Source organism: Candoia aspera, chromosome 3 (assembly GCF_035149785.1).
Source record: "Candoia aspera isolate rCanAsp1 chromosome 3, rCanAsp1.hap2, whole genome shotgun sequence".
NCBI classification, from domain to species: domain Eukaryota; kingdom Metazoa; phylum Chordata; class Lepidosauria; order Squamata; family Boidae; genus Candoia; species Candoia aspera.
This window is the reverse complement of record NC_086155.1, coordinates 52,267,019-52,293,115: the sequence shown is the minus strand read 5'-3', so window position 1 is coordinate 52,293,115 and position 26,097 is coordinate 52,267,019. Positions and strand designations below refer to the sequence as shown.

The 26,097-nt window shown below is 38.0% G+C and overlaps 2 protein-coding genes across 4 annotated transcripts in view; one reads left to right on the top strand and one right to left on the bottom strand.

Annotated features, from left to right (window-relative positions):
- Positions 1-661, bottom strand: part of SRPK1 (SRSF protein kinase 1) — a 42,115-nt gene extending 41,454 nt beyond the window's left edge. Inside the window, exon 1 of the mRNA XM_063297676.1 lies at positions 352-661. Coding sequence (XP_063153746.1) covers positions 352-661 — 310 coding nt within the window. The remainder of the gene's footprint in view (positions 1-351) is intronic.
- Positions 662-1,849: 1,188 nt separating this feature from the next.
- The window catches only part of MAPK14 (mitogen-activated protein kinase 14), a 32,830-nt gene continuing 8,582 nt past the window's right edge, over positions 1,850-26,097 (top strand). The window contains exons 1-9 of one of the 3 annotated variants that reach the window (XM_063297675.1): positions 1,850-1,987; positions 8,724-8,853; positions 12,869-12,927; positions 16,237-16,348; positions 17,568-17,597; positions 18,005-18,052; positions 18,413-18,527; positions 19,898-19,969; positions 25,267-25,346. In XM_063297675.1, coding sequence (XP_063153745.1) covers positions 8,839-8,853; positions 12,869-12,927; positions 16,237-16,348; positions 17,568-17,597; positions 18,005-18,052; positions 18,413-18,527; positions 19,898-19,969; positions 25,267-25,346 — 531 coding nt within the window. In that variant the 5' untranslated portion in view covers positions 1,850-1,987; positions 8,724-8,838. Of the gene's footprint in view, positions 2,359-8,723; positions 8,854-12,868; positions 12,928-16,236; positions 16,349-17,567; positions 17,598-18,004; positions 18,053-18,412; positions 18,528-19,897; positions 19,970-25,266; positions 25,347-26,097 lie in introns of all 3 variants that reach the window. The other 2 variants (XM_063297674.1, XM_063297673.1) reach the window with 2 other exon arrangements.

Below are 26,097 nucleotides of genomic sequence, written 5' to 3'. Positions count from 1 at the left end.
CTAGAGGCACTATCTGTGATCGAGTTCAATTACAGACATATGCCTCCGCCAGATTATTCTACCCCCGTTAAATAACGTAAGTGGAGGCAAAGTATCATCACACACGCCACCTCGTACACACAAAGGGGAGAGCTAAGCATGCGCTCTGGAGTTACAGTACTGTCAATATAATTTTAAAAATGCAACAGGCATCTAGTATTAAGTATACGAAAAAGAACCCAGAAACCAGATCATTTAGATTAGAGCAACGGGTTGATTTCGAAGTAAAGGAGAACCAAAAAGAGCAACCCCTTTCTGAGGAGAACTAAGTTAAAAAAAAAAAAACGGAGCAAAGAAGCCCAACGCACTCACCTTTCCTCTCCATGGCGGCCAGCGACGGCAGCCCCGCTGAGCTCCCGCGCGTGCGCTCTAAAGATGTTCCTTGCGCCTGCGCCGGGCGCAGGCGGGCCGGTCGGCGCGTGCGTACGGCCGGTATCTTCGCGCGCCGTTGTGCGCGCCACCAAATTTCTTCGGCGCCACTGCTGTCACTTCCTTCCGAGCTGGGACTACTATGGAAAGCCACACCCCCCGGTTCTTCCAAGCGCGTACGGCACCGTCCCCTCCTCTGCATGAGAGGGTGAAGCCGCGTGTTTGGCTCCTCGCCCGCCTCCCCCTGTCCCATGTGCGGAGCGCACGCGCCTCCCCCTCCGCAGCCCACTGTTTTCCCTTTCGGGCTTCGCCGGATTTGGTGGGGTCAGAGAGCGGGGGCAACGGTAAAAACTTCGCCACGCGTGCGCTGGCGAGGTGCTGTCGCTGGACAGAGGATTGTGACGTATTCGCCGTCCGTTCTGGCTGCGGGCGAGGTTTCAAGTCACGCATAGCCGACGTGGGACTTAATGGACAGAATGCCTTTCGGGGGTCCCATCCGAGCGACTGTTCCAGGAATTGGTTTCTGATGTGTTCTTTTGCATCAGTAGATGGCGCGGCAGCTTGCAGAGTCTGAAACTTGCAGAATCGCAAGCCGTGGCGATAAAGGCTGTTAGAGGCGCGACTTCTAATGTGAGATTTAGGTTTATGTTACTTTCGTATTCTTGAAGAAATACCTTTCTGCAGAGCGGCGTTGAGTAGAGAAATAGCTGAAGATGTTATAGGTTATGCAGTTTGTAAGACATAATTCCCCTTACAGATCCTGTTCCTGAAAAAAGACAGAAACTAGCATTGGATGCTGGTAATTTGTCCCTTTTCCAGGGGCAGGAGATGTGAGCAATACGCTAGCTTGATTCTGTATACGGGCGGATATATGGCATCAACCCTGTGCCAGTACAAGGAAGCGAAGCAGTGTCTGCGGTTTTGACAATGAAGATGAGATTTCTTGAGAAAGGCTGGACAAACCTGCTGTAGGGTAAAACATACTGGATCCAAAAGAAGCGGAAGTCCAATCCAGCAATTTCAGTAACATAAGCTGGTTAAGCGAAAACGAGGGGGGAAAAGTACTCATTACAGGGATTCACTGGATTAGGACTGTTAGTGGATAAATCAGAGATTGCCCTAGAAACGCCGCAGTGAAGATTACGGCACTTCTTCGCCTAAAACTCCGAGGCTGCAGTCCTTTCCACAGCAACAGGAAGAAGGCCAAGTTGTAAGAAGATAAAAGTGGGTTCGCGCTGTCAAGCCACCCAGGAAAGCAACTCCGACTTCCTCAAGCTCCGCCTTCGCTTCTCGCTTCTTATAGATCTCGCGAGACGGTCCTATCGGCTGCGCTCATATAGGCCGTAAGAATTAGGTTCCATATTGGGGCATTGCCTCAAGCAATTCCGAGCCGCAGATCTCGCGATACTTCTGCGATCGATTGGTCGAGGATCTAGGAAGAGGTTCGGAGAAGTCAGACTGGCGAGTCTTCGTCATTGCTTGGCTGCCTGCAGACTCTTGAACCCGCTCCAGTCGCCTCAGAGACCCCTGCGTGCTCCGTGGGTGGCCTTCCCCGCCAGGGATCGGGCAGCCTGGAGAAGTGAGCGCTTGCGGGGCCCCAGCCACTGTTCCTCCAAAGGTCCCCCTCCTTTCCTCCAGAGGAGGGGCTGCAGCGGTGCAGGGCGCTCGGAGCGAGCCGCGGCCAGCGACCGAAGTTGCAGCTAGGCGCGGGCGACTTTCCCACCTTCTCCCTCCGCGCGGGAAACCCCCTTCGCTGCAGGGGGAGGAGCCGAGGTCCCTGCTCGAGGGTCTCCTCCCTCCCGGCGTCGCTGGGTGGGGCGGACTCGGGGTCGAGATGACCCAGGAGCGGCCCAAGTTCTACCGGCAAGAGCTGAACAAGACGGTCTGGGAGGTGCCTGAGCGTTACCAGAACCTCTCGCCGGTGGGTTCCGGAGCTTACGGCTCCGTCTGGTGAGTTGCAATCATTCCAGGAAAGGAGGAAACGTCGCCGTCGGCGTTGCATCCAAGGGGCGAACGCGCAACTTTCCAACTCCGCTCTGTGTGCAATTGTCCAGGTTCTCCTCGAGGCCTGTCACCCCGAATGGAAATTTTATTCCTTGTAGTTGGCAGTCGTAAAAAAGCCTCACGGGTTGGTTGGTCTTGCATGCTTCGCCTCCCCCCAGCGCAGAGGGAGGCTTGCATTCAGGTTGTGGTATCAGAAGGAACTGGTTCGGGCTGTTCTACTATGCTCTCTGAAGCCAGGGCATGTAGACTTATCCTGCCCTGTACTTTATTCTCGTCACATTGTCCTGTCAGTCTCATTTTCCCTTGTGGCCACTTACGGCTTTGTTCTGTGCAATCATCTGCTGAGGTGGTTAAGGTGTTGGACTGCGGCAGGGAAACCCAAGTGAAAGCCCGGCCTGCCCATGGAAGTTCACTGGCCAACTTTGGACTTACCTCCCTCCCTTACTTGGCCCAGCTTACCTCCCGGGGTTGTTTGGGGGAAAAAAACGGAGGGAGTGTTATGTATACTGCCTTGAGTTGGAGGAAGGGCAGGATAAAAATTTAACAAATATACATGAAATATCTTGCTTTTCTGGTGCCTAGATGATAGGCTTTGGGAGAAAAGAATTGCTTAATTATTCTTGCCCCAGTTTCAGTTAGGAATTGCTGGGCAGGCTGCCTAAAGAGATCTGGCTTTAGAGAAAAAGCATGAGTGCCTTGATTACTTCAGGATCATTCCAGGCAAAAGTTGTTTCTTGTTAGGGTGATGCTGCTTTCTGTTGGGTGTACATCAATAAAGCAGTGACTTCAGCTCTGCATGATGAGAGAGATTTAGCCAGCCAAATCTATTACTTTTATCTCATCTTTCCTGAAAGAAGCTCAGGGTAGCATATATCCTTTCTGTTCTCCCATTACCCTTCTTCCTGCAATGATTGTGGGGTAGCCTGGGCTGACCAGGACTGACCTAAGCCTTCATGGATTTGAAGTTCAACATTATCAAACTGGATTTCCTGAGTGTCTGGATAGTGCTTTCTTAAATAAAGATAGCATACTTCTGGATAACACTTCCTTAACTACAAGAAGCTGTGTCTTATAGAGGCTGAGCATAGAGACACTGAAAAATAGTTGAAAAGGAGTAATGTAAAATTATGAGAGGAATTTGTACTGTACCTCCTAATGACATTTTGTGCTGTATTTTCTGCTGTGCATCAGTACAGCACAAATTCAGTAGTTGTGCTTCATGGAGAAAGAATAGAAGGTTCAAGAAAACCAAATTCAGTGACTTATATAATAACTACAAATAGCACCTACTTGTATGTTAAGTTAGAAAGTAAATAAAACAGGGACAGCCAACCTTTCTGTGATAGTGGAAATACATAGATTTTTGCTAACATGTTGTGGGTAGTATCAAAAAAAATGGCTGTAATGATTACTGCCCCTAGTCATGAAACTTTACTGCTGTAGCCCACAGATTCTATAAATTCACTCTGCCACTCCAGTTTTTTTTTTTTTAAAGAGCAGGACAACATATTCCAGATGAGATGGTATTTTTATTTTCCAAGAACGTTTGTGGAGCTTAAGGTTGTTCTTGTAAATAAAAATGCTGCTAGGGGACTGGATTGCTTTGCACAACATGCTTGAGTATCCTTTCTTAGAATCTAAAAAAAAACATTGAAGTCAGTTACAGAGGTAAATCTTTCCTACCCCTGAGATTAAAAAAATACAGAAGTAAGTATGGCACACTTGACAAATACATTGCCTAACAAATGCAGTAGTGTTAGTCAATAGACATAGCTGTGCTTTTAATACTGTATAACTCTATCTTATGGCTTCTCTAGATGCTGAGCATATCCTTTGGAAAACTGCAGTCAGCAGTGAACCTCCCAGATAACATTGTGCAAGGAATCAAATATTTAAGTAGTATACCATTATTCAAAATGCATCATATATTCTAGGGAAAGGACTTTGGAATAATAGTCAAATACATGTCATTATTTAATAACAAATTTATTTAAAATAAATGTACATGCATACTGGCTGTAGTATATAAAATTTGGCTCCATGAATATTTGTGCTTAGTCTATTGTTTCAAATATCTCAAATATAGGTACTTATAAAAGTTATTAGTTTTTTGATACAAATTTTTGTGCAGCCATTTCAAATTCAGTTTGGACTTGCTTCTTTGGCAACAAAATGTGTTCAATATAGTTTTAACAGTTTGCTTTGTGTAGGTTCTTACTGATGTATTTGAAGCCAATTTAAAAGCACTATACAAGTTACATTCATGGAAAGATGTACAGAGGCTCCGTGTACTTTCATATCTGTAAAAATGTAGCCCAGTGTTTAAAAGTTTAATTATTTTAAGCATTCAAGTTTTCTTTCTGATGTTTTTGTCCCTAGAAAATAGATATAATTATGCTATTCTAGTTTTGGGAATCTTAGACTTGCTTGTGTACTAAAATTTCATCACATGAGAAAAACAGTATATTTTTCTACTGTTTTCTAAACTTCCTAATTTAGCATTACATCTTATGGCCTTGTGGCCTCTATTATTTAAATAAGACTTAGACGCAGTATAATATAACCACCTCAGCCCTCCAATTCTTGCTAAACAATCAATACCTCAATTATGTATGCATTAAGAAAAATAAAATACACAGCCTCTCAGTACTTTCAGTGAAACCTTTGATTAACTATTCAAGAATCTTCCCATCATAAGGTAAAAATGCTGGAGGTAACTAGCCAAAGCTTAACCCTTCTAGCATTAGAAATTTAGGTGGGGGGGTCCCTCTTTTGGGGGAGATGGGCGGTAATTAAATTTGAATAAATAAACTGTGGGCGATTTGAAGTCCTCTCTTTGTCCGGAGAGGAATTACGAAGAGCCAATCTACTTGCCAGTTCTTCATTCTGCCACAGTCTTCAGCCATTCCTTTCCTGGAAGTCTCAGAAAATATTTTAAAATCCTTTAAAAAAAAAAAAAACAGAGGTAGGAATCCTCTCCAAAACAACATGTGATTATTTGCTTCCCTTAGTTCTGAAGCTTGAATGTTATGGGGTGGGTATTGGCTTAATCAGTCCCCCACCTGAACAGTGTATGATTCTTGACATGGGGGTGGGGTGGGAGTCATTACTGTCGAAGAAAATACTTCTGATTCTTTTCAGTCTTCAAAGGACTTTTACCTTCACATCTTGAAATAATTCAAACTAAAGTCTGGAGTTGAGTGCTATGAGCAGTTTTCTAGTAGCCATAATTCAGAACTTCAATCTCCATGGACTGGTGAACATATTTGGAATTTTGAGAACATGTTGATAAGTACTCTTCTAGTATAGAGATGGCTTTAGTCGCACTTGTTGATGACCTGTGGTGAGCTGGGGATGGGTGTGTGTGTGTCCATACTAGCTCTCCTCGATCTCTTGGCAGCCTTCAATACCATCAGTCATGGTATCCTTCTGGACTGGCTGAGAGGGCTGGGAGTGGGAGGCACTGTTTTGTGGTGGTTGTCCTTCCTCTGATTGGTGGTTCCAGTCAGTGTTGGTGGGGAGGAGAGCAGTCAAACCCTAGGCCACTGCTTTGCGGGTGCCTCAGGGCTATACCTTCTCCTGCTTCTTTTTTTGTATCTACATGAAACCACTGGGTGAAGTCATCTGTTGGTATGGGGTGAGCTTTTATCAGTATGAGGATGATACCAGTTATACATCTCTGTCCCCAGCCATCCAAGTGAATCTGTTGAGGTTTTAGATCAGGGTTTCTCAACCAGTGTTCCGTGGAACCCTAGAGTTCTGCGAGAGGCCACTGGGGGTTCCCTGGGAGATCATGATTTAAAAAATTATTTCAAATTTGGGCAACTTCACATTAAAGAGGTAAGTTTCATTCTTTATTTTTAGTTTAAGAACACTGTTAATGCATATATACAGGCCTACCCATGAAACAAATATAATAATTTTGTAACTTGTGGCCTATATTTGAGCCTGAATGAGCAGGGCTTCCCCGAGGCCTGAAAAATATTTCAAGGGTTCCTCCAGGGTCAAAAGGTTTAGAAAGGCTGTTTTAGATGTTGTGAGGATCTGGGTAGGGAAGAACAGGGTACAGCTCAACCTTGCCGAGACAGTGATTATGGCTTGTGGGTCCTCTGGACCTGGGAGTTGTAATGTTTCCATCTTACATTCTGGATGGGGTGGCACTATCCCATTCAGACTTGGGACACTATCTGGGGTTTCTCCTGGACTCACAGCTCCTGCTCGAAGAGCAGATGACAGTTGTGGCCAGGCAGGCCTTTGCATGGCTATGTCTTGTGTGCCAGTTGTGCCCATTCCTGCTCATGGTCACTCATGACTTAGCCACCTCCTGATTGGACTACTGCAACATGCTTTACATGGGGCTGCCCTTGAAGACCATCCATAAGCTTCAGTTGGTCCAGAATGAAATAGCATGAGTACAGGTAACCCTTGAGTTACGACCATTTGTTCAGCAACCGTTCGAAGTTATGACGGCACTGAACGAAGGGACTTACGACTGGTCCTCAAAGTTCCAGCTGTTGCAGCGCCCCTGTGGTCATGTGAACAAAATTCGAGCAGTTGGCAGCCAGCTTGCAGTTATGACCAGTTGCTGCATCCCGCGATCACATGATTGCCATTTGTGGCCTTCCCTGCCAGCTTCGCACAAGCAAAGTCAATGGGAAGCCAGCAAAGAAGGTTGCAAGTCACTCAGGTAATTGTCGCCCACCCTAGCCTTTCTTCATTTGCTCGCACCACACCCTCTTTCCCCTCTTTGCTTGCACACACCCCACACTCTTTCCCTGGCCTTGCATGCACCCTGCACTCTTTTTCCTTGGCCTCCCTGTGCTCCCATGTACCCTCCGTCCTCCTTTCCTGGCCTCCCTGCACTCACACACACCCTGCGTGCTCTTTCCCCGGTCTTCCTGAGCTCATGCTGTACTGCAGCACCCTCTCCCACAACTTGGTTTTGCATTCCTAGTAAGCCAATAAAGCAAAATGTCAGACATTAATATTTCCTTTCTCTAACTGAATAAATGTGTCTAGGTTTCATATTAGACCTAAGAAGCATGCTTAGAAAATAAAAATAAAAACTATCCACCTGCCTATAAAAAAGGATGAGGATAAGCTAATTAGTGATGATGTGGACTATTATGTGGGATTTAGCAAGTTTGGCATGATGAGCAAACAGGTGAATTAATGTTATGTGACATCAGCTTCTCCTGTACCGGTACAGCTGTTTTGCAAGAACACCTACCAGCCTTAAGTAATTGGGTATCCCTTTCAGGAATGTCTCTTTTATGTTCAGTTCAGTGTGATTAATAACACATAAGGGATTATGTCTCAGATTTAGCCCAAACATTGCAGATTTGGGGGAGGAATAAACAAAGATTTTCTGTTCAATTTCATGCTAATATGATATGGGTAGTTTTAGGAAACATTTTAACAGAACAAACAGAAATTTGAGCTATTTATTGCCTATACACTTGCTATAATGAAATTGTGTATTGAAATAATTTTATTCTGACAAATGCTTTTTCTATTCAAATATAACTCAAATTATTTCTGACTGAACTGTTGGGATAGTCAGATACATATGTTTCATCTTCAGAGGGTGGTGCTTTGTACATTTTGCACTTGTTTGCTATTTAGTAACCATTGCAAAAATATGGTCTGGATTTTTTTAATATGTGGAAATGAGCGTACAGTATCTCTTTAATGTTGCCTGCCAATCTGATTAGATCAGAAACCATGACAATGAAAATTCAACATTACCACTTCCAGGTGACTGAAAAACCAGTGTCTTGATATTTCTGAGCACATTATTTAATCTAGGGATTTGGGGAGTAGTTTAGACTTTATTTCCACAACTAGCTTGCTGTGAGGCATACATCATGTGTCTGCACATGCTTCAAGATGGATACAGGGAGCTTTTGTTTCTGAAATGTCACAATATGTGAGTGTGGCAGTTGAAACATTCAAGGAGGTTGCAGGAAGTCATTGTCATATCTCTGTGTTATTAGTCATTACATGATTGCAAAATTTTCCATTTTTTCTTTGAAAAGTCAGCATAATTCCCAAACTTATCAATATGTATGCAGAAGTATTCTAATTATTCATTTTAATATAATTTCTCTACACTGATAAGTGATTCTTTCTCCAAGTTTACTCTAGCACAAATTTTCAACTTCTTTTGGAGCTCATATTCTAAGTTACAAAGTTATTTAGTTACTTAGTTACATTTTCTCAAAAGAATAAGATGTATGATAACCTTTTCATAATAAAACATTAATACTGATTACATTCTTAATACATTTTTTAAAAATAATGTTTTATAGCTCTGCCTTTGATGCTAAAACTGGCCTCCGTGTGGCAGTGAAGAAATTGTCCAGACCATTTCAGTCTATCATACATGCCAAAAGGACCTACCGCGAGCTGCGACTGCTTAAACATATGAAACATGAAAATGTGAGTTTGACAGAAAACATATAATTGTACATTGTATTTGGTTTCTGACCAAAGTTGAGTATGAACTGTTAACTCTGGTTAACTTTAGGGGTGTGCAGGTATTCAAATTCTGAGCAGGAAAGGTGCTACCAATCTGCCATGGTCATTCTTGTGCATAGCTACTGTGTGAAAGACCTTTTTTAAGGGGCTGCTGACAGGTACTGTGAATATGCTTGTGTTGAATCCAAAGCACACTTCACACATGGGATCTAAATGTGTTAGTCCCTGAGTTCACTTGGGGCAATTCACATGCCAACCATGAAATGAAAATGAGGTCAGTCTTTAAGCAAAGGATGACAGTGGAGGGATATATTAGTACAGTATTTATTCTCCTGTTAACTAGGAGCATATTCCAATTTGAGGAAATAATGCATCTTTTAATTCTGCAATCCTTAACTGTGGGACCTGTTGGGAAATGCTTCATAGCTTCTCTGTATATCTGGAACAAAATATTGCAAAAACATTTCTTCCTCTAGTGCAGTTGTTGTGCAGGTTAAGCAAGCCTGTCAGATGATTTGTTAGTTCTTATCTTATTGATTAGAACTGGATTGATTTTTTTTAGATGTCTAGACACACTTCATTTTATTGTTTGGAGGTGTTTATTTTTGCAGTTGCAAAATTTTTGCAATTTTTGTATTGCTTTTTCGGTTTTAATCCTCTGTTCATGCCTAGAGCCACTGCTGTGAGATGAACAGCTATATAAATCAAATAAATAAATAAATAAATGTCTTTAGTACCAGACCTGTCATTTTTAGTACAGAGATCAGAATATTTAATAAATATACGTACCCTACACTAACTTAATTCTAGTAGTGGCTGTAATTACTAAATAACTTTGAGGGTGTTGAACTGATGGAGATTTAAAGTACAAATTTAGTACAGCTAATCTGCTTTTAATCAAAATATTTCTTCAGTCGTATTAGTAAATGCTGGAAGTGTGGAAAAGTTGTCCTATGACAGCAACTCCTAATTTCCCTTTAAATGCTAGGAAGACCAACAGAACAAAATTATGCAAATGAACCTGTATGATCAGACTGTCAACTCTTTGAATCATAATTCTTCAAACTGTAGCAGCCTTTTGCTTTTTGCACTGTTTCTAAATGACATATGTTTTGTCTGAGGACTACCAGGTTTCATTTTTCTGCAGATAATGGTAAGAGCACTGAATGTAGTAAAGACTGGTAGTTGGTAACTAACTCTGGGTGAAGAAATTACTACGGAAATACTGTATATTGATGTGGCTGGCAAAACATCAAGCTTAAAAGGCCATCTGTTCCTATATGATCCTCCCTGATTGCTCATTAAGGACAAGGCTACCTTGGTCAAGAGCTAGAGTTTGGAACTCCACCCTAGAGGTTTATTTAACCCTTCCCAATAAGCATTCAGAGGCCTAGTGGAAACTAGTTTTCTTTTTTTTCCAGCATGCTTTTGCTGTGGGTTATGACTTTTGTTTACCTGTGTTATCTAGCTAGCTGTGTTAGCTATAGCTTTTTAAAAAATCTATTATTTTTAACCAGTGTTTCCTATTGTTGACACTGAATATTTAGGGAGGTCTTTCAGCAAATTCCACTACTTCTTTAATAGTACTTCTGGTGTCAGTGAATAGTTTTCACATGCAAATGCCTGGATACTGGATGGATGGATGGATGGACAGATAGACAGATATTACAGCTGTGAACACTTCAGAAGAGTTGCTGCAGAACATGTGGGAGTGGGAATGTCATTATGGTTGTAACAGAAGCCTCCACAGCATCTGCATGGTCCTAGAAAGAGGTGCAGCTGCTTTAGTGGGTCACAGGCAAGTGCTCTGTTCACGCTTGTGCACGTTCCAAAGTACCTCTTCCAAATCAAAGAAGCATTGCACAGCTCTAGCACTTATGGTTTGTTTGTTTGTTTGTTTGTTTGTTTTTGGCCCATAGTAATTAAAATTCCCATAAATTTAGAAAACTTACATTCTTACAAAAAGCCAGACTTGTAGCAATTTCCTAATATAATTATATTTGCCCCAAAATTATTCATTTTAACTTTTTTGCATCGTATGTGGCTCGATTGCAAAGGAATCTCTTGAGAAAGAGGTGAAAATAGAGGGGAACAAATTTGCCAGTAAACTTTAATATCCTTGAAATGATATCTAGGATTATGTTAGGCATGTCCATGGAAAATAATGAAGATACACATTTTCATCTGTTGAAGAATGTAGTTAACCCTAATAACTGGAGTGGGGTCTGTGTGGAAGGTGACTCATTTTTCAGTGGATTAAAAAAAAATCTGCATTAGAATTACTCTCATGACAAGCATATTTAATTGAATATTACTATAATACTGCATTTTATGAAATGCAATTAATAGCAACAATCGAACATCACAGTATATTTAGCATGATAGTAATGGGTTATAGCAAGCCCCAGGGCATCTATACTTCTCTTTCTCTTTTTTTTTAAAGAATTTTATTAAGTTTCAAGAGAAAGATAAAAGCTACAAAAAAACAAAAAACTATTTAAAAAAAGAATTTAAAAGGTGTGAAAACAAAAGAGAATTTTTTTTTCCCCAACATTACCTAAAGATGTGACTTCCGACTTTTAACAGCAAGGATATACAAAAATTTTCCATAATCAATCTCTTACTCTATATTAAACCAAAACTACATTATTTCTATATATCATTCCACTTTAGCACATTATAAAAATCACTAAGTACAGTTACTCCCTCCCCTTATATTTTCTGTTTTTTTATTAGGTAAAACAACAAAAAAGCAAAAACAAAGAAAAGGCGTACAGACAAAAAATAAACTATACGCTAGAGTGAAGACTGAAATAAAACTATATTATTTTAAAAAATTCAAAAGGAAAAAGAAAAACATTGTAGGCAAAGGCATTCTAGTAGCACCCCCTCTTTTTTTTTCTCCTTTCTTTTCTCCAACCACTAATTGCTTATTAATTGCTACTTAATTGCTACTTAAATATTTTTATACTGTGCATTGGACATCTGCATTTATTGCCCATTTCGATTTGGATTGTTTTAATTATTTTTTAAACAACTGCTCTTTTGCTTCAAAAATCATATTCTAAGTGTCTAAGCGTGCTTTGCTATGTAATATGTTGTATATAAGAAAACTTTTCCTGCCTGAATTTGGTTAGACTTTTATTGTGAATATATACAGTCAATTTTTCCATTGCCTCATATTCTCCAATTTTAGTCTTTCAATCTTACCTTGTTGGCAAGATTGTGCCAGATTGATTTCTTGCCACTGTCAGCATATATCTTAATAAATTGTGATGTTTTTCATTTATAGTCTCTGGATCATAGCTAATAAAATATTTGTGGTTTTGATTCAATTTTTATTTTCAGAATTTTCTGGATATTTTGATGAATTTGTTTCCAGTACTTTTGATCATTTTGCATAGCCATCACTATGGTAAAATTTTCCTTTGTTGTGGCATTTACAACAAATAAGCCATCTTAATAAAGACCAGATATAGATGGATCTAAGCACCTCTGATTTGGGCCTCCAAAGCTAGATCTGTAACATCCCAAAGCACTGAGTCTGGTCACTTAGGGCTAGTGCAATCATATCTAAGGCAAGTTTAATAGATCAAAGCAAAGTCACGGTGTTGTGTAGGATGCAGTGCATTGCCCTGCACCAAGGCTTGTCAATATATCTACGTACATTAATTTTTTTGCAATGCATGTTGGGTGCCAGCAGAAGTTCTGCCCAAGTATAGAATTTCTCCTTAGCTGCTTTACTGCAGAGTAGCCAGTTTTGGTTGGGTTTTTGTTTTTGTTTTTGTTTTGGTACAAATTAAAACATAAAATACATGGCAACAATAGAACAATGAAAACAAAACAAGATTTGATGTTTTAAATCATGTATTCACATAGCAGGCACTCTGAATTGGGATAGTAAATATACTTCAGTTGGGAAAAAATTGATTAATGTATATGCTTACTTAGGAATATCTTTTCCCCCCCTTTACAGGTTATTGGACTTCTAGATGTATTCTCACCCGCAAAGTCATTTGAGGAGTTCAATGATGTGTAAGCAACAGTTCAAAACTTTATTACAAATACTTTATATTTTTTTATAAACTAATCCAAAATTTATTGACTTTATATTGAACCAAATTTTCAGACTTGGTGAAAGCTTCTTTGCATGTAAGGAGAGTTAATGTGACAAATTTGAGAGAAAGTATGCACCTGAGGTCATGAATAGTTTAAGTCCTATACCTGCCCCAGTTTTGTTGCTGTAGAAGTGTATGTGCATTGCTGTAAAATCCTGCATTTGGAATGGAAAATAACTTAAGGACTGTTTCACACTGTATATGTTCTCTGAGGAAATGAGACAGTCATAGATAAGGTGGCTTGGGTCACTCATATATGATCAGATAAAAGGGGGAGGAACTCGCAACTGAGTAACAGACAGAGAAGAAAACTTGGGAAGGATCCATCCTAACTTGGCAGGCAGTAAAAAAAAGGGACAGTGGGAGATTTATACTTTAAGACTTGCAAGATTCTGTTAATGTAGCCTAACAATAAAGTAGAAGTAGCTCATCTGGTTGTGTTTCCTGTCTGGTTTACCTGGGAAGGCTGATAGATAAACCTCAACAACCGCATAAAATCTGATCCCTGCACTTGGCATAGCTAGGCAGACTCAGAATGAACTCTAATAGCAATCCATACTCAAGGGCACCCATTATGCATGCTTAGGACTAGATCCATACAAGGTCTCATTCTGGGCCCTCCATGTCACCTGGAATCAATTCAGCTTTTGGCATGCACACCATGGGTGCCTGCAAGACCATGCCAGAGTGGTATAAGACCATGCTCTGGTCCCACCTACCCTACCCAGAGGTGTAGCCTGGAACATGGGTGCCCAGGCCTGAAGCCCTATAAGATCACACTCTGGGCCCTCCAACCATGTGGTAAAAGTGATCCAACCCCAGATGCACACACTAGGTACCCAGGGTGGGAGTCCTGCAAGACAGTGCCAAAGCCCCACTAGGCAACATTCCCACTCCGCTGGACAACACCCGTCCAGGCAGAGGAGGAGGAGTTCTAGCAGCAACTTTAACCTATATGTTCAAGCAGCCTGGAATTTGTCGCCTCTTCTCCCAAAGTCATGGCTTAGTGTGATGTGTTGAACCCAGTCAGTATTTATCAGGATCGTAGAAGATGTAATTTGCTAAGTCTACGCATGTCAAGAAAGAGATAAAATGCTAGAAACTGCTGTACATGTGTTCACAGTAGTGTTTGAGCCATCTCATACATAAATTGATTTAAGTATTGAATAACCTGTAACAGGATAATTGTATGCAGAATTTTATGAAGTACTCCATTTGTATGCCATCATTTATTTTTCTCCATTTCTCTCTCTTTGTGGGAGGTCATGTTCCTGAGCTTTGTATCTGCTTGTGCAAGGTATATACCAGTTTAGAGATTAGGTTTTATAATTCAAATAATAGAGGTGTTGGCAGAAATATTTGCAATTACTTTCTGAAGCAGAATTAACTACTCTTTTGGGGAAAAGGAGGGGGGGTTAGAAAAGAAAAGCTGAACAAAATACTTTAAGTGCCTGAAAATCTTTTGAGTTTTGGAGCAAAATCTCTAAGAGGGAGGAATAGAGTTCCTTGACTTTACTGTTGAATGATTAAGGTTTGTTTCGTTCCATCATTATTTTGCATTAAAGCCCTCGTGTACTTGTAGCTGTATGCTGAGAGGTAGTAGATTATGAAGGGACAAACATTTTAAAGAGCTGTGTTTAAAACTTGTAGAACTTGAATGTAACAGTTTCCAAAGGCACGTTGAGACAGGCTTCCTGTTTCATATAGATGGATTTTGTTAATAGGTACTAACATCATTAAATGTTTCATATACTTTGTACACACCTTTTTGCATTTCTGTGGAGAAATGGAAAAACTGATTCATTGTAGAGACCTGCTTAATTCATTGTTAGGAAAAACAATTAACTTTTGAAAAATCTTATTCTCTCACATTCTAATATTTAAAATAATTATTATGATTCGTCTGGGAAGTGCTACAATGGGTGGATGGGTTGTGTGGAAGGAGGCATGCATGTGAATTCCAGGCAGATAAATAGAAAGAGCACATGGATTATATGAATGGGATCTAGCCTTTGGCTCATATTAAAAGTTCCATGAACCCAGAGGGAGGGGGTTATGAGATCAATTTCCTTTGTCTTCTCACATATATAACCTACATGCCAGGGCCTACATGAAACAGCCTTTGCTTTTATTACCCTGTTTCTGTTTGATAGGACAATGGAGTCCTACGCCATCCACTAAATGCAAAATTATTTCTAACCTTGAATATTTTAGATACTGCACTCTATTTAAAGGACAAACTGTATATCTGAGTTTCTATATTTGAGAGTAACATACAATGAGAGCATCACTTTTCATTTGAATTATAGTGTTTTTAGATTTTTAAAATCTAAAAGTAAATTCTAAATTAAAAAATACGAAGTTATATATGTAATTTCAGTACTCAGAAATATCCACATTATAAATAAAAATTGGTACATTGCAAACACACCATTAGACATGTATAAATCTCATATCTTTGAACTAAGTGGATTATGATGTTCATTATGTACTTATACAGTGCATCAGAAACTATGTTTCTGTAAAATAACAGATTCCTTCCTGTGAAAAATTGACATAAAATTGAGTTTTCTGAGTATACTGAGTTGGAATTTGGCAAAATTAGTTTTATAAAAGTCAGCTTTTGTCATTGGTTCTGGTGGATTTGAAGTTCAACTAATGAAGGGTACAGTTTACAGCTGGAGTAATTCTTCTGAATTTGGTGGAGATGGTGATTACTAGATAAGTAAAACATTGTATTACAGATCTTGGACTATACTACACATACTGTCTATAATCAATGATTTTAAGTGGCTCTGCTCATGTTCCTTTAATCTGGGGAATGCTCAGTTGAGTTGTGCAAAGCATTAGAAAGGGGGTCTTTGCAGAGCATGTTAACACAATCAAAACATCCCTCCTCAAATATTAAAGCAGCCATGTTCTCTGGAAGGCTTCCATGTCTGCTCTGAAGGTTGTTTCTGGTTGTCTGTGCTTATGCGTGCACATGCAGCTGCTTTGCTTTGCATGTGGTTCCAGGGATCGTATTGCTTGTGCATGTAAATGCAAACAACTGGGGACAGTCTTCCAAGGAGGATATAGCTACTTTAATACTTTAAAGAAAGATAGTTTACTCAAGTCAGTGAGTTCTATGAAGCACCCTTCTGGATACTTTTGCACAGGTGGAGTTTTCGTATTTGTTCAGGTGTCCTACAAATAGAAATACTTTGGTGTGACTTCTGTTTTCTAGATATCTTGTAACCCATCTCATGGGAGCGGATTTGAACAATATTGTGAAATGTCAGAAACTCACAGATGACCATGTACAGTTTCTTATCTATCAAATACTTCGGGGTTTGAAGGTATTACCAGTTTTATAATCACAGTAACTCCTCTGTACAATTACTTCCTCCTTTAAAGATATCTATAGAGAGGAAAGTTGTATTCAGGCAAAGGCAGTATTCCATCTTTGCTCTCCTGAATTATCTAGATTGACTTCCTTTTGAATGATTTGAAAGATTCCGTCCTTTCTGAAATCTGGGGTGGAAGCAAAAATGCTGTTGCACAACTGTGTCTTGAATTGACTCTACTTCTTGCACAACTGTGTCTTGAATTAGCTCATCTTTGGTTCTACTTCTTTCCTTCATATTCAAAGGAACAAATGTTCTTAGTGCATGGGCATTTTTTAATTTGCTTGTATGTGCTATATTTTTATTGAATATGAGGCAAAAGGAGACTGTTTCTGATCCTTGAAGGAAGGTGGTACAAAACTCTTCACTTAGAAATTCCTTTCAACCTAATGGAATACTACCTACAGGACAAGAGATCATGCTGCAATAGCTTCATAGAAGTACCCCCCTCTTGTCATTGGCATGAGCAGGTTGCATTCTCCTCTGCAGGGAAACAGGGAAGATCTCCAAGAGGCATGAAAAGCTAACGAGGCACTGCTTTTATAATGCAGCCAGTAGTATATTTTCTCAACCATTTTATCAAATTCGGGAGCATGGCTTCTTTCCTAATTTCCCATGGGATGACTTTGGGATATAGAGCACTTCCCCATTCTGTGTTTCCTTCCTGGAGTGAGTCCAGTCAAACAGGAATCACATGATGGGCAAGGTAGTGTCAATAAAAAAAAATGTAGACAGTCTTTCAAAATATATAGAGAGAGGGTTAGTTGGCATATCTTTAATTACCTTTCATTTTATTGAAACCTTCCCAAACTGCCAGACATTCCCTTAAATTCCTTGGTGTGATTTGTGATGAGATTACCTAATTGCTCAAATTCCCAGGCGCTTTGCAGATGCACATTTTGAGTCAAAATGCAGCAAGAAAGGATTAAGTCTAAAGAATGAAAATGTTGACAAAATATTATTGCTTTTCATGCAGGCATTTAAAAAAAAAATTCTAGTCACAAATTACTTTTTGCTTTCCTATAGAAAGATAAGCTGAGAGCAGGCTATAGAAGTACATTTACAACATCAGTGAATGCTGTATTAAATAGAGTAGGAAAAACATATTTTTTTATCATAAGTAAATTGAAAACAATGCCCTGAATCTAATATTCAAACTTTTATCTTTTAGTATATCCATTCTGCTGATATAATACACAGAGTGAGTATTATTGAATTACTTAAATATGCAATTAATGTAGTTTTTCCAGAAGACAAAGTATTGAAATCTTATAAATGAAAGCAATTAAAAAATCCATATAAACGAAGAAATTACATCCAATTTTGCTACAGTGTTGATTCCGCTCACCTTTCTCACCTATTTTCTCTGTTAGAATGCAGCATGGTAATTTTTTAAAATAATATATAAATCTAATACTACATGAAAGTGGCATATTTTTATGGATAATTTTAGTATTTTTTGTATAATGTGTGCTACTGTTTATACAAAAATTGGTGCAGGTTGTAGAAATTATTAAGAATAAGATGTGATTGTATTTAATAGTTTGGGATTGGAACAGCTATTTTAGTATTACAGGGCTGATTCTCTTTTTCTCTTTTTTATTTTAGGATTTAAAACCTAGTAACCTAGCTGTGAATGAAGACTGTGAGTTGAAGGTAACTTGGAATTAGTATGCCACATTGTTTGTGGAAATTAAGCATTCCTAATCTTATAGGTCAAGACCTCGATAGTGAAATGTAGGCACATATATATGTCCATAATGTTCTTTTAGGTATAACTTAATCATTCCTGAATCATGTGAATGTGATATAGTATTACTGTTCTTGTGCACATGCTGTCTCAGATGTATTACAAATCCTAACACTTTGTCTTTCTGCTTCATCTCAGACTTCTCCCTAATGTAGCTAATTAGAACAGAAGTGGGCTCCTTTTCTCCCCCCCCCCTTTCTCCCCTTTTCTTGCTTACATTTTTCTTTTAATTGTGCCAATATAGGTCTGTTTTTCTTGCTTTTCAGATTTTGGATTTTGGGTTGGCACGACATACAGATGATGAAATGACAGGATATGTAGCAACCAGGTGGTACAGAGCTCCTGAGATCATGCTGAATTGGATGCATTACAATCAAACAGGTATGATGTCTCATTAGCCTAGACCAGTGTTTCTCAACCTTGGCAACTTGTGTGGACTTCAACTCCCAGAATTCTGGGAGTTGGTCTACATATCTTCAAGTTGCCAAGGTTGAGAAACACTGGCCTAGACTGTTACTAACGATCAAATAGCACTGATTGTGCTCCGTAATAGAATTGTCCAGACCCAATCTAATAAACAATATATAATTCTTACAGCATAATTTGGTAGTTTTTGGAACTAGTCAAAATAGTTCTGCATCTGAACCTATCAGTTCTTACATTTTACAGTACATTTGTGGGATTTTTTTTAATGTTCCCATGCTAGTTAATCATTTTAGCATTAGATAACCTATTGCAGTTGTTTCATGCCATACATTACCACCAATGCTACTCCATTTTGAGGTAAACAGATATTATGCAAAGCACAGGAAAAGAGTAAGAAGTAGTAAGCAAAAGAAATTAAAAGCAGGATATAGAAGAAGGAAGACTAACAAATTTGTAGTTTACACCTGCAGCATTTACTGTACCTTTCTGTGCCCATATACCAATTCATACAGTTTTTTATTCTGTAAACTTACTGAGTTTCTGTTTGAGGAATTCATGAACTTTTATCCAACCATCACTTTCTCAGACTCCCCTTTCCTTTCAGCCAATTCACGCTTTCTTCAAATATTTGTTTTGTGATTTGATCCACGTTCATTCTCACTATATTACCACACCACCTCAGTATACTTCTTTTGTACTGGTCACTCATTTATATTTGATCCATGGTCTATCATCGCCTATTTATTCTTGACCCTGTCTCTTGTTTTGCCACACACACTTCTTATTCCCACTGTATTAAATGAAACTAAAAATTGTTTCTCTTGACATAACCCTCTCATTCCATATTACAAAGTACGTATGCCAAGGGATGCTGTTGTCCACAGCTAGTTTTGCTTTTTTTCAGAATGTTCCAGGTTTCAAGGGCTCATCCCTGATTCTTTGATTATCACCATTTACTGGTTATAATGTTACATTGGGCATAACTAGTAGTTTTATCAGTCTGTGTATTCATATTTTCGTACACACACATTACAGTCTAAATGGCACCAACTTACATTTTTTGACATACGTTTTATCAGTTTCATTCTGAATTAAACTTATACCTCTAATTCCATATATCAATGTTACAAGATCACATCACCTTAATTAATCCTACCTCTTTCTCCTAGTTTTACAAGTACACAACATAATCTGTTTTTTTTATTTCTTTCATTAATTCTTAAGAACTACATGCAATGTAAGTAGATACCTCATTTTTTACCAAAATAATATTGCAGTAGATATTAATATTAATTTTCTTTTAACTTGATTTGTTTTATCCTCAGTTGATATTTGGTCAGTTGGATGCATTATGGCTGAACTTTTGACTGGAAGAACACTGTTCCCTGGTACAGACCGTATCCTTTAAAAGCATCTGAAAGTAAAATAAAACGCAACAGATTGAACTAGGAAGGGTTTATTAATTAATATGAAGCTATGATATTGAACTCCATGTTGTGCAAATTATTTCAGGGCTATTTTGTCAATTTCAGTTTAGGTCTTATCTCTAGAAGATAAAATGCATTATTGACATAGAAATTACATCATTAATAATATTCAGTGACATTATATTAAGAAAAATACATATTTATGGGAATATTTATGGGAATAACAATGTAATGCTTATATCGAATATTGTTCTTTGAGTATTCTCCAAGCAGTAAATTACACATTTTGTTTTCTAGTGAGATAAAATTGTAGTCCTCTTAAGGTTTCTAAAAATAATGCCTTCCTAAAGAGAATACTAGGTTTCTCAAATATTAATTGTATGCCATTAGTTTAGGGATAAAGCAAACAGATGGTATTCAGTCTTTCTTACAGTTCTTCTGTGTTAATGCCCTTAAAATTCAAAAACAGTAGAAAGCATTTATTATTTTTATTGTAGAGATTTACATTCAAAACATCTCAGTAGTTAAGTCACATTTTGTATGTAAGCCATTAATAATTCATTTCATTTCAGAGTGTGTGTGTGTATATACACACAAGCACACACATACACACAGCCTTTTACTATCAGTATGCACTTTTCTTGAATAAGCTTTAGCAAGGGTGAGCAGGGAATGATACCAATTCTTTTAGTCCCCTGCTTTTTCAGGGAATCATACCGACATTTTAAAGTTAAAGATGCATATAACACACATTTGCATTGTAAGAATGCTAAGGGCATACACTGCAAGTAAATGAATTCAGAATCAATAATTTGCAAGAAACTTTTATTGCCTGGCATTTAAAGCCTGATTTGCAGACATAGTTGATCCTCTGTGACCTTTTGAAGTCTGTTTAGGGGACATTGCTGTTTTAAATATTTTATTACCATCAAAGAATGGTTAAGTTCTCTCTAGTTTTTTTTTTTTTTTGAGTTTGTATTAGCTTTTACCACTATAATTAAAATTCTCTGTGTGTGTGTGTGTATGAATGGTTAAGTTGTATAGGTGTAATTAATATTTGCTGTACAAACCTGGATTACATATTTCAAAAATTTAGAAGTTTGGATACTTGAATGTAAGCATATTAATATGTTCAGTCAAAGTTTGGGTTGATAATACTGAGTAAAATCTAAGATTATAAGTGATGGATAAAGTTTATATGTTCTTTCTACCCTGACCCAACTCAATGTAATCCTTCAGTTTTGAAGTTGTCAGCTAGTGTGTGTTCTGGGGAGTCTGTGATTAATTTCTTTGAGGATGAACTTCTAAGCTGTATTTGCATACTGTCGTAAACTGTTTTAACACATGATTTGTTGAGCATGGTATAGTGGCCATAAACGGTGATTTACAAATTATTATGGCTGGTTTCAAATGTCACACATTAAGCCCGAACCAAGCAAACTGCAACATGGCTCAGTGTGATATGTGAACTAGGCCTGAATGTAAATTCTTCTCTCAGCATAAAATATTACAAGGAAATTGCTTAATTAATTAGACAGTGGTGCAGAATTTATATTATGAAAATATTCTAAGCTATGAAAACTTCAAAAGGTAATATGTTCAAAAGATTAAATTGACTTGGTATTTTTTCTCTGATTGTTCACTTTGATTATAGATCTACAGTTAGCTTTATTTGAATAAACTATTTGGCTTTTGTAGAATTCATTGCTGATGATTTTGGCAAGCTTGAGGTTTCTTGTGCATCAGTTGTGGGACTTGCCAGTCCTTAAAGGTGATTCTTACTGCTATTTGCATGTCCTTCTTTCAGTAAACTTTATTTTGGATAGATTCTTCTTGTTTTAGTTTTATTTTTGTTAGTTACTTACTTAGGTGCCATTGAGTTGGGCCCAACCCCTGGTGATTATGTGGACAAATGCCACCCATCTCAGCCTGACCATAATTGGTAACTCTTTCAATGATATTTCATTGACTAACTAGATCCCATCATCTTCCTTATCCATTGCCTTCCTCTTCCACCTGTTTCAACCCTGCCAAGGCTAGTAGCTTTCTAGTCCATTATCCATTCCTGGTGAGTTTATGCTTGTTGGTCATTGTCTCAAGCAGTCAGTTTTTATTTTGCCCAGGACGAGTTGATTGTTTTTCTTGCAGTCTTCAGATCCATAACTTAAAGGCATCTGTCTTTCTCTTTCCCCAGTGTTCAGTTTTCACAGTTGTGTACTTACCAGTGTAAAACTATTGCTTTAACTATTCCTAATTGCTTTAACACTGTATGTCTTAATCCTGAAGCAGGGACATTATGAAGTTGTTTCTTTTTTTTAATTCAATCATATCCAATTCTCAGAGACTGCCTGGACAAGTCCCTGCAGCTTTCTTGGCAAGGTTTTTCAGAAGTGGTTTGTCATTGCTTCCTTCCTAGGGCTGAGAGAAAGTGACTGGCCCAAGGTCACCCAGCTGGCTTTGTGCTCAAAGCGGGACTAGAACTCATGGTCTCCCAGTTTCTAGCCTGATGCCTTAACCACTACACCAAACTGGCTCTGTGACTGTAATTGAATTAAAATTAAAAACTTAAGATCTTTGTCATAAGTTTTCCCTTATCAATCATGACCTCGTCTAAGATCCTCATTGCCTTCCTCTCAAGGATTAATCCCCTTTCCTTCTTCAGCATGCTATCCTTCTACATCTGTTCTTGAGCTTAAGAAAATAAAAATGTCTGCCAGCTTTGTTTCTTTGCCATCATTTGTTAGTTTGCTAAGCATGCTGATTTGATGTAACTGTTGTTGTCATATTTAACCCAGATTTTTGCTTTCCATTTTTAATTCCACAATGACCTCTTCTGAGTATTCTTTACTTTTAATAACAAAGTGGTACTGTCTGCATATCTCAAATTGCCCATGTTTTAAAGTTCAGATTTGATTCTACCTATCATGTCTTCCATTATTATAAAACATTTCCTGTAAAAAATTAAACAGATACGGGAACAATATGTACCCTTTGTCTCATGCCATTTCCTATCCAAACAAGTCTGTTTCTTCTAACTTGATTATTAACAATACCTTCTTGTTCATTGTAGCTGCTCCAAAGGAGAATAATCAGGTATTTTGAAACACCGGTTAGCTATATTATATTCCACATTCTGGCATAATCTGCATAATTAAGAGTTTTACTGTTACTAAATAAAGAAAGGTAAATATCTGTCTTATATTCTCTCCCTGTTTTTGTTGGCGAACTTATGATAACTATCTGATCTTGTATCTCTCTGCCTTTTCTGAAGTCTGCTTATTCATTTGACATTTTTATCCACTTATAGCTGTATTCTTCCATATAAAAAATTAAGTACTTGTACTTCCTGTTCACTTTGATAGTCTCGTTTTTGCCTGGTTCGTTGTTCTCATGTTCCATGTTCCAATACTACGTGTCCTTGTAAAATAAGAAACTTCTCTTTCAGTTCTGGTACCATCAATGATTGAACTTTCCTCCAGCTTTGATCTGACTATGTCATCATCCCCAGATCTACTTATGAAAGTTTGACATTCTTCCCCAGTAACTTAGTGGGATGCTTTCCAAGAAGTGGAATGGTGGGGTGGCTCACCAGTTATTTGGCACCCTGGTTTGTCTAAATGTTTCATCCATATCCATATAGTTTTGATGGCAACAGTACAGAAGTGTCTTGTCATTGCCTTCTCCTAAGTGGTTAGCTTCTTCCACAAATTCAGAATCCAAGTTGCCCTCATTCCAGTTGTGGATTACTCTTAGCTTCTCTTTTAATCCGACTGTAAAGGTGAGCCTATCAGGAACTTATGTCCCAGCGGCATCATTTCCAGAATGTTATTAAGCCTTCTTACCATGTCAGGGTTGTAATTCTATGTAAGCATTTTCTTCTGTAACTGATCACAAATGTTTCTTTTGATAGTATTCAAATATTATTTAAATATTGTTTTTTACTGCTTGTACAAAAATGTTTGTCAGTTGATGACTTACATATTCTCAGTTCTCTTAGAAAATAGTGTACTATATATAGGTAATAGAGAAAAATAACATGAACACATAGAGTTTTAAGAACATGTAATATGTAGTGTTATTTTTCAAATAATGTAATCCAGAAAAAATATTTTAGCATTTATCCTAAAGAGAGCAAGATATTTAGAATAATTTGTTTTACTTGTTTGGTGTTATACTTACAGCATTTTGGTGTAATAGGAATGAGTTTTGTATTTGTATGGTCCGAATAATTTTATTTGGATAATATATACCTCAACTTTCATAAGATAGGTGGCTTCAAATTCAAGAAGCTGAAATGATTCATGTTTCAAATAGTTATGTATTGTTTTGACATTTATCTTACTGACTTTGGATAATATGTTTGTAATACAAATGATCCACTGGTTTAGGGATAAACTGTCAATTGTCATACTTGCTTTCCAAGGGAGAACATTGAATTAGTGGGCTATAAGCAAGAAACATTGTTCTATATTAAAACTAGTCTCAAAAGTGCTACTTAACTTTGGCCTTAAAAGCCAAGTAATGGTAATTATTATAATGAGTAGCACCTGTGCATGCCAGTCCTTATGTATCTGGTACTAAATCTTCATCTTGCACTTTGAGCTATATACGTCTAACTTAAAACCATTGCACTGTCCTAATTACCCAGATCAGATATCATTGTATTGCAGAAGTACATGTTTGCCAACATTAGAAAATGATTTGAATCTGTAGGGGAAAAACTAAATTAACTTGGAAATCCTTTGGCAGACAATAAAAATACTCTATAGAATTGAGTTAGTGACTGTTTGATCTTAGAACTCCAACTATACTTTTGTCATTTTTTAATCCTTTAGACAAAAACATGATTATATAAGCTGTATATTTTAATATTATCTATTAGATATGATTCTCAAAATTATGAAGACCTACATTCCACAGCGCTGCTACTGTGTTCAGAACTAGGCGTTACTTGCATGAACAGGAAAATAGCAGCTTGTGGAAGAAAAGCCACAGTCCTGAGAATTTCATTTTATGAAATTGCATTGCACTGATGAGTGGCTGTCTCCAAAAATTAACTACTTCCAGTGTTCCATATTACTTAAATATATTTGAATATAGAATTAGCAGGGGGTGGGGTAGCTATATCTGGGATATGTATTTTATACATAAAAAGTGTGCTAAATCTGCTTATAATTATTTGGTTGAATTTTTCCCCTTTTGTTTTATTGGGCTGCTGCTTTTTCATTTTATTTGTCCCAGAATTTTCCTTTATGGTCCATTGTTAGATATTGATCAGTTGAAGCTCATTTTGAGACTCGTTGGAACCCCAGGCCCTGAGCTTTTGAAGAAAATCTCTTCAGAGTCTGTGAGTTTAAAATTTGATTATAATGCCTCCCTTATGTGGATTTCTTTTATTTTATTTGCTTTGCTATCATGAAGACTGTCTATGATTTTCATGCTTAGCTGTTTTAATCCTTCATGTCTATAGGCACATCTTGAAGTTTCACTGTTCTTCCTCTGTATTGTTTTCCAATTAACTAGTTCCTCTTATTCAATTTCTTCCTCTGTAGGCTATACTAGGCTTAGCTAAACATTAAAGATGCTTGATTATGTGCTATTAGTATAGCATTTTCATGCATGCTATTAAGAACATCCCAGAAACTACATGCAATATTGCATGAGCAAGCTCTGAAAGGGACTCCTTTTCTTTTACTTCTCCTGTTTCCATGCATGCCCTGAATTTATTTTGGAAAATCTAACTCTCTGGAACAGATTTTGGAAGAATCTGTTTTTTTTTCCACCAACCAAAGTATATACCAATAAGCCATTGGATTCTAACACAGTGTGACCTCTCTGTTAATGGACTGTGCATTTCTTAGAGTTTGGCCTTTGGAACTTGTATTTGTATTGTCACAGACTTAACAATCCATGAAATGTTGTATATTAATTACAATTGTTAGTTGCTTCAAACCAACCTTCCCACCCCAAACTTGAGTATTCTCCATGCACTTGCAAAAGAATTCCTTGCTAGAATTAAAAGCATGGAGTCATAAAATTACTTTCTAATAATTCTAGTCTTTTTAGCATGCAGAATTAAAGTATGTTTAGAGTATAGT